The following is an 8,981-nucleotide window of genomic DNA, read 5'->3' as shown; positions in this document are numbered from 1 at the left end:
TATTTCTTCTTATATCTATTTACTGAATACTTACTTTGTGGCAAATTCAATGCTCTTCACTGTGATTACAAGGTAAAAATTATTAACAGATATAGGCAAGGCCTTTTCCTTCATAGAGCCTATATTCTAATTAATTAAAAGGCAGTATTTTGAAGAGATTAAAAGCACTGGCTTTGGGAAAAGCAAGATTTAATGAAAGGAAGAGGGGGTAGGGATTTTTTTTTTTCTCTAAATTTAGAGCAAATGTAGAGAAAGCAAGTGAACATGGCCTTTGGCATGAATGTCATCTCTGTCCACTGTAGCATGGTTAGTAGCTAGTTGGTAGCTTCAGCAAATGAATTATCCCTTTGAGTTATCCCTATCTCAGTTTCTTTTTCTCTTATACAAGACTCAGTGGTATATACCTCATAGGATTGTTATGAGGAATAAATATGATGACAAATGTAAACTCCATAGCCAGGTGCCGACAGAATGAAAAGAATGAATGAAGGTATAGATCCCTAGGTAAGTTGATGTGGAGTGAAGAAAAGAAACAGAGGAAAAAAAGGTAGATCATAAAAATTCCAGAATTTTAAAGTAAAAGGAAAATAGTGGACAGGGCTTGTTCATCCTGAAGCTTGTTTACTCAGTAACTAAGAGATGAAGTTTTCCACTCAAAGTCATATGGGTGGAATGGGATCAGATAGTGGAAACAAATTGCATAAAACAAAGAAAATGGTATGGGACAGGTGGCATAAGGTAGGAAAATGACATTAAATAAGAAGCTTTCACTGGAGTCTAAAGAGTTTAGGTAAATAATGATGTTATCAGGATCACAGAGTCCCCTGTATGGAACTTTTTCTGTCTTTCTCCACAACCAAGGTCTGGAGCAGGACAATAAGAAGCTGAATTTATCCCAACTTGGAAGAAAGAAGGAAAAATAGAGAGCAGGACATCAAGAGAGGATGGACATGTCAAGGAGCTAAATATTAATGTCAGACTATGGAATTCAAGCTAGTACAGGAACACAAAGCCATAAAAGAGTACTAACTACTCTAGGAGAGTTTAAAGCCTGTGAAATAGAACTTTTCCAGATAATGGCAAGTGTTTAGGCTTGCTGATGCTGAAGCGTAATATAAGCTAATAAGTAGAGAAATTAGGAGGCTTGGATATTGCAAACCTTATTGGTTGGGGAGTTACCCAGGCTAATAGAAAAACAAAAATTATATCCTAGAAAGACAGAACAGGTGTGACTTCTGAGAATAAGGGTCAGAGAAGACTAGAAAGGCTGGAACCACCTTGAAATTGGCACGCACACACACACACATACACCCACACACACACAATCACCAAATGATCTGGAATGTGGTAGGTCATTAATCTGCTTTGCAAATGTCAGAACTTTAGGATCCCAGTACTTCTTGTTCTCAAGATCCACAACCAGAAATCACAAGTACAGAACCTCCAGGTCTGTCTCTTCCTGCTGGAACAGGACACATGAGAGGGGGTGGTTCAGGAGAGGGATCAAAGTCAGAAACAGCCATTAGAGTAAACTCATGCCAAGCAATTGGTCACTCAGCTATGCAATGAGTCAGCCCCCACTGCTGCATGTCCTTGAGTACAGACTTCTGGAACAGCAGCTCTTCTGAAGGCTAGTTGTGACACCCAAAGTGACAAGAGCAGGTCCATGTTCAGCCACCTCATCCGGGTAACTACTCTTTGACTTCTCTCTCCTTAGTCCAAGTCAGTGGTGGGGTCTCTTCAGCTTTCCTCTCTGTCAGTGCGTTTCCCTCTTTTTCCTCAACACCCTCCTTTTGTTTCCTCTGCATATTAAAGTGGAGAAAATGTCATGCTTATTTATGATTCTCCTTCATTTCTCTATATGCCCCTGCTACAATTTTGAAAGCAGACAGAATGGATAGAATAGGGCGTGAGCAAGTTAAGGAAATGGACTGGGAAGGTATCTCCTCCCTGGGCCTAAATATTTCACTCACAGCAAAGAAAAGCTGGGCTAGGCCGGGCGCGGTGGCTCAAGCCTGTAATCCCAGCACTTTGGGAGGCCGAGACGGGCGGATCACGAGGTCAGGAGATTGAGACCATCCTGGCTAACACGGTGAAACCCCGTCTCCACTAAAAAATACAAAAAACTAGCCGGGTGAGGTGGCGGGCGACTGTAGTCCCAGCTACTCGGGAGGCTGAGGCAGGAGAATGGCGGGAACCCGGGAGGCGGAGCCTGTAGTGAGCTGAGATATGGCCACCGTACTCCAGCCTGGGAGACAGAGCGAGACTCCGTCTCAAAAAGAAAAAAAAAAAAAAGAAAAGAAAAGTTGGGCTAAACAAATTGTCAATTTAATATGTTTAAGCTCTGCTTATATTAATACCAGTTGATTCTTTCAATATCCTATGAAGTTCATACTTTCTGAGGCCTACACTTCTCAGAGACGTTAAACCAAGAATTTGAACTCCCATCTAACTCCAAACTCTGTGATTTCTAGCATCTCACTCAATTCAAAGTCATATGTCACATTTTTTTTTTTTTCTGATTCTTGCATCAGGTAAGGTATACACAATTTTTATTAAGCATAACCAACGATTCCATTTTTAACCTATTCTTTATATTTGAGCCCATGTGACTGACCTGGCAAAGAGAAATTTAGCTGGGAAATAAAGGGCTTAAATGTGGGAGAAACTGGTCCATCCCAGGGAATCACATGTTATAGGGTGATAGGTCCAAGATTGTACAGGACAGCCCTCAGTTTACACCTGTTAACCTCAGAATTCTTATGAATTCTTTACATGTCTGTGTTCACTAACAAGAAGGCAGTAGCTTAGGTAATTAGCTGTGAGATAATTAGATAATTGTAGGGTGAACCTATGTATAGGTGATAGACTTTGAGTCAACCCTGATGAATCTTGAGCTTAATTTTTCTTCCAGGCCAGAACTGTGATTGTCAGCTAGGTTTTGGCAGGAAAAAAAAAAAAAAAGTCATGTTTTTATGATTTTCATTTTCTTCTTGAAAGAAAAAGGGGTCTCTCAGGCCTGAGTTCCTGGAGACCATGTCAGTATAAGAACCACCAGGGCAAGTGTACGGGAATGGTATCACCATAGGGTATTGTGTTCTCTCACATTGGAAAAGCTAGCTGTGCAGGAAACTAAAAACAAAGAATCTTGGGCATGTTCACAGGCCTTATCAAAGAAGAGTCCTATATGAGATCAAATGGCTGCCTTTCCCCACAAGATTATATTTTTCCTGATATCCTCTACTTTGACACATATGGTTTCCTCAGGTGAGTAACCTAAGAGGTTTTGGGAGATAAACTCTGATTTTCTTAAAGTTATAGGAAAGAAAACGAGTAATTTTTGACTTTTATGGGAAATATTTTGCTGAAATGTAAGCCAGTATAGTCCAAATTGGGTATAATTAAAATGTACATTCTTAAATAGAAAAATCAAACTTGTTTTCTACATGGTGGAGTCACAACTTCGTGTCTATTCTGTCCATTCAAAAGAAATCCTCTAGAGCAGAGAAAATTGTGGTATTTTTTATTGTAAGCAATATGCACTATAATTATTATTTTTCCTACAAAAAATGATGTATTTTCTTATGGCTTTCAAATATGGTAAGTGATATGGTAAATATGATAATGAAAATAAGCCAATGAAAATAAAAGGTATTTCTGCGATTGATGTTGGGTTGACATGTGTCTTTAGAGTTCAATAGTAAAAATCATGAATGTATAAAAACAAAACCTATGTTACCTGCTAATTATAGATGGAATAATGCCTCCCCAAAATGTTCAAGTCCTAATCACTTGAACCTGTGAATATGTTGCCTTGCATGGCACAGGGGACTTTGCAGATGTAATTTAGTTAAGGATCCTAAGATTGAAAACTTATACTGGATTATTCAGGTGGAATAATATAATCACAAGGATTCTTATCAGAGGGAGGCAGGAGGGCCCAAGTCAGAGAAGATGTGACAATGGAAGCAGAAGTTAGAATGGTGCAGTAAAAGGGCCATGGGTCAAGGAACTCAGACAGCCTGTAGAAGCTGGAAAAGGTAAGGAAATTAATTCTTCCCTAGAAACTCCAGGAGGAATGCATCAGTGCTGACATCTTGACTTTAGGACTTCTAGCCTCCAGAATTGTAAGATAATAAATTTGTGTTGTTTTAAGTCACTATATTTGTGACAATTCATTACAACAGCAATAAGAAAATAGTACACCTGCAAATCAGTTACAAATTAGTAAAGCAGACAGTACAACCTCATGTTTGCATTTCCAGATCATCCTTAAATACATGATACAAAAGTAAATGCTCAATAAATGAATGTTTAAAAATGTAGCTATTATCAATTGATTGCCTGCTGTGTGTAGGTTCTCTGTAATATACTTTATTATTTTAAATATGCCTCAGTTGGATAGAATTGGATTAATCACAATACTTGGTTCAATAAATTTCATTGGGTTCAATCAAAAAGCACCATGAATATATCATTCCTGCAAAACTCTAGACTACTGACAAAAGTTCAAATCCAATAATGTAGTATTCAGTCATCCAATTCTCGTCTATCTTCATCCAATAAAAACACAATTCTACATCTTTTTTTAATTTATTTTTTCCCAAAATTCTTACTTCAGTTTCAGTCATTCTAAATCTTATGTCCATTCTTCCCGAGCTCTTATTTTTAATATAGTCTTTTATTTATACACATCATGGAAAATATATTTTTATAATTATTTTAACATTTATGTAACATGTATGTAACATTTATATAACTTGTCATATACAGCCTTTTTTTTTTTTTTTGGAGACGGAGTCTCTTTCTGTCGCCCAGGCTGGAGTGCAGTGGTGCGATCTCATTTCACTGCAAGCTCCGCCTCCCGGGTTCACGCCATTCTCCTGCCTCAGCCTCCCGTGTAGCTGGGACTACAGGTGTCCGCCACCATGCCCGGCTAATTTTATTGTATTTTTAGTAGAGACGAGGTTTCACCATGTTAGCCAGGATGGTCTCAATCTCCTGACCTCGTGATCCGCCCACTTCAACCTCCCAAAGTGCTGGAATTACAGGCGTGAGCCACCACGCCCTGCCTATTATTAGGACTTTTTAATTCAATATTACATAAGAGAATCTTTTCATCTTTTGAAATTTGCTTTTTCCTACCTACTATTTAAATGTATACATATTAATGTGTGCAGTTGTTCATTTAGTTTCATCCATGAATAATATCACACCAATGAATAATATCCCAATGTGCAACTATACCCTAATTTCATTACTCTTCTGTTGATGGACATTTGGTTTACTTACAAATTTATGATGTTAAGGGCAGAGCTGGTAGAAATATTCTTATACATGTTTTTTGATGCACATGAACAAGAGTTTCTCTTAGGTATGTATCTAAGAGTAGAGTTGCTATGCTACAATGTGTGTGAATTTTCTACACTAGAAGATAATGCCAGATGGTTCTCCAAAGTTGCTGCATGAACTAGTAACTTTTCATTAGAAAACTAAAATTTAAAAAATATTAGATAATAAAAAATGTTTCAGATAATAGTGCAACATATAAATTGAGATTCTTTTTTGTTTTCCCTCCAGAAGCCCAATTGTTTTAGTGTGATTTGTGGAAAGGATGATTCTTTTTCCACTAAATTGTTCTTTCACCTTTGCCAAAAAGCACTTGTCCACAGAAGTGTATATTTTTGAACTTCTTAGATGCCTATATTTCTGGACTCTATCCTTTTCACTGATCTATTTTTTATCTTTATGCCAATCTGTTATGCAAATGTCAGACCTTTAGGATGCCAATACTTCCTGTTCTCAGGATCCACACCAGAAATCACAAGTACCGAACCTTCAGGTCTGTCTTTAACAAATTAACTAAGCCATATTTTAAAGGAAAAATATGTTTACACCAAAATGGGAGGAATGGAACTAACCCAACTTATCGTTGAGTCTATTAGCTGAACTATATACTCTTACTCTGAAGACAAAAAAGTCATTTATGCATTGAATTCTAATTTGTAGGCTCACATTTTGCAAAATCATGGAATAAGAATTCTGTAAATGCAAATATAGTTTTGTTCAATATTGTCAAATTTTACTTCATAAACATTCTTCCAATTTGGATTCCCACCAGGAACCTCTTTCTCAACAGCTAATCTGATCGGTGATAAATGGTATTTCCATATAGTTTTAATTAGCATTTTTCTTAGCATGAGTGAGGCTGAATTTCCTTTAGAGATTCAAGGGTCATTTCTGTATCTTTTTGAGTATCTATGCTCGTGTAAATTATATTTGCATGTATATTGTCTGTTCTTCAGTTACGTTTCTTGTTTTATTCTTCCCTCAACTTTAATGAGTTCTTTATAAATTAGGCATATTAGCCCTTTATCAAAAATCTTTTTAGATTGTATATGTTTATTTTTTGCCAGGAAGTTGTTTTAATTTTTAAGTAAAAAAATGCATCTGTGTTTTCTGTTATTGTATTTAGATTAATGAATCATTATAATTTAAAAATTATGTCATTTTAATGATTATAGAGTTTTATTTTTTATGTTTAGATCCTGATTCATTTGGAATTAATTCTTATGCATAATGTGCAGTATATACATGTAATTTTGTTTCATTTTTACTAGATGAAGACCTTTTTTTTTTTCTTGTAACCGTATCGTTACCTTTGTCGTAAAATATTCTGACCTTTCAGAAGTAGATAAAAGCATTCTATCTTTTGGTTCTCTGAAAGAGTGTACATGTAATCAGCAAGACCTATTCCTCAAAAGGTTGGTAGTCTTTGTGGGAAGATTTCTAAATATCATGCAGAATTTTTCTTTTAACTTTTGAAAATTCTAACTTTTGGAAAGTCAGAATATTCTACGATATTTTAAATATCACTTAACAGTGACAGATAAGTAAGACCAAAATACAATAAGTACTTTCTTATTTCATTTTCCCACAGGCAGCTAGTAACCCTCTATCCCAGGCAACACCAGCAACCCTCATACAAGCACCCCATAAAGTCAGTATCCTGAAAGCCAGCGAACTCCCTCAGTTTTCTTATCATCCCTGTGTCCACTTTAATTCAGCATCTTGGTAGGAACTGGCCTGATACATTACTTACTATATCATATTTATTTTCTAAATTTTAAAAATGCATAACCCAATTGCAGTGAAGAGGAAGCTAAAGCCAACAAAAGTGAAAATAAATAAATAAAATTATTTGTAAGTTATATATACAACCTCAAACAGTTTTTACTCTTTCCTCACTGATACAGCAAATTTATAAATAAAATCAAGACTGTGAAAAGAAAGAATAAGTGGATAAAGTAATTTAAAAGGAATGTTACTGCAAATTCTATTGCTATTAAACTTATTTTGTATACATTTTTGTAAATGAGAAATTACGTTATTCAGTCAGTGACTTCAATAAGTGATATGATATCCCATGGAGAACTATTTCCTTTAACTTACTGTGTTTGTTCTTTATTTGCAGCAATTTTCAGAAAACGTGACTTCACTAAATGGCCTAAGGTAAGTTTAAAATTCTCAGTTCTAGATCATAATTCTAGTCTAATCACGCTCTTGACATGAGATCTAAAACTTCATGGAAAGTCAGGCACAGTGGCTCATGCCTGTAATTCCAGAACTTAGGGAGGCTGAGGCGGGAGGATCACCTGAGCCCAGGAGCTCAAGGTCAGCCAGAGCAACATAGGAAGATCTTGTGTCTAAAAAAATACAAAAATTAACCACGTGTGGTGGGGCAAGCCTATAGCCAGCTACATGGGAGGTTGAGTTGGGAGGGTCACTTGAGGCCAGGAGTTGGAAACTGCAGTAAGCCATAATGGACCACTGCACTCCAGCCTGGGCAACAGAGTGAAACCCTGTCTATAAATAAATAAATAAATCTTCATGGAGGTAAAGCAGAATGGAAGGATTCTATGTGACCTTGCACACAGACCTCTCCAGAAATAGATTGTCTCCATGTAGCACAAGCTTTACTATGTGGCACATACACACCATGGAATACTATGCAGCCATGAAAAAGAATGAGTTCATGTCCTTTGCAGAGACATATATGGAGCTGGAAACCATCATTCTCAGCAAATTAACACAGGAACAGAAAGCCATAATGAGAACACATGAACACAGGGAGGTGTATATGTGCCATATTTACTAAAATGTAATATTTTAGTAAAATAAATATCTTTATAGTCAAATAAAATATTGAGTAAATATATCTCTGAGCATTAAGTAAAATAATACCTGCCATGTGTTCAAAGTCACAAAGCTAAACAGTGGTAAATACAGGGTTTATTCTCAGTTTTAATAAGTTTTGGGATACATGTGCAGAACATACAGGTTTGCTACCTAGGTATACATGTGCAGTGTTGTTTTGCCGCACCCATCAACCCATCATCTACATTAGGTATTTCTCTTAATGCCATTCCTCCCCTTGTCCCTGCCCCCACAACAGGCCCCAGTGTGTAATGTTCCCCTCCCTGTGTTCATGTGTTCTCATTATTCAACTCCTACTTATGAGTGAGAATATGTAGTGCTTGGTTTTCTGTTCCTGTGTTAATTTGCTGAGAATGATGGTTTCCAGCTCCATACATGTCCCTGCAAAGGACATGAACTCATTCTTTTTCGTGGCTGCATAGTATTCCATGGTGTGTATGTGCCACATTTTCTTTATCCAGTCTATCATTGATGGGCATTTGGGTTGGTTCCAAGTCTTTGCTATTGTGAATAGTGCTACAATAAACATATGTGTGCATGTGTTTTTATAGTAGAATGATTTATAATCCTTTGGGTATATACCCAGTAAAGAGATTGCTATGTCAAATAGTATTTCTAGTTCTAGATACTTGAGGACTTGCCACACTGTCCTCCACAATGGTTGAGCTAATTTACATTCCCACCAACAGTGTAAAAGCGTTGCTATTTCTCCACATCCTCTCCAGCATCTGTTGTTTCCTGACATTTTTTCTTTTTTCTTTTTT

At 36.7% G+C, this 8,981-nt stretch overlaps 1 protein-coding gene across 1 annotated transcript in view; it reads left to right on the top strand.

Annotated features, from left to right (window-relative positions):
- Nucleotides 1-1,614: 1,614 nt before the first annotated feature.
- SPINK13 (serine peptidase inhibitor Kazal type 13) overlaps nucleotides 1,615-8,981 on the top strand; it is a 19,240-nt gene continuing 11,873 nt past the window's right edge. The window contains exons 1-3 of the mRNA XM_017875861.1: nucleotides 1,615-1,687; nucleotides 3,165-3,267; nucleotides 7,475-7,512. Of these exons, the coding sequence (XP_017731350.1) occupies nucleotides 3,198-3,267; nucleotides 7,475-7,512 (108 nt within the window). The 5' untranslated portion in view covers nucleotides 1,615-1,687; nucleotides 3,165-3,197. The remainder of the gene's footprint in view (nucleotides 1,688-3,164; nucleotides 3,268-7,474; nucleotides 7,513-8,981) is intronic.

This window comes from Rhinopithecus bieti, unplaced genomic scaffold, assembly GCF_001698545.2.
Source record: "Rhinopithecus bieti isolate Rb0 unplaced genomic scaffold, ASM169854v2 scaffold_7673, whole genome shotgun sequence".
Classification (NCBI taxonomy): domain Eukaryota; kingdom Metazoa; phylum Chordata; class Mammalia; order Primates; family Cercopithecidae; genus Rhinopithecus; species Rhinopithecus bieti.
Note: the sequence above shows the minus strand (reverse complement) of the source record. Positions and strands in the feature narration are given on the sequence as shown.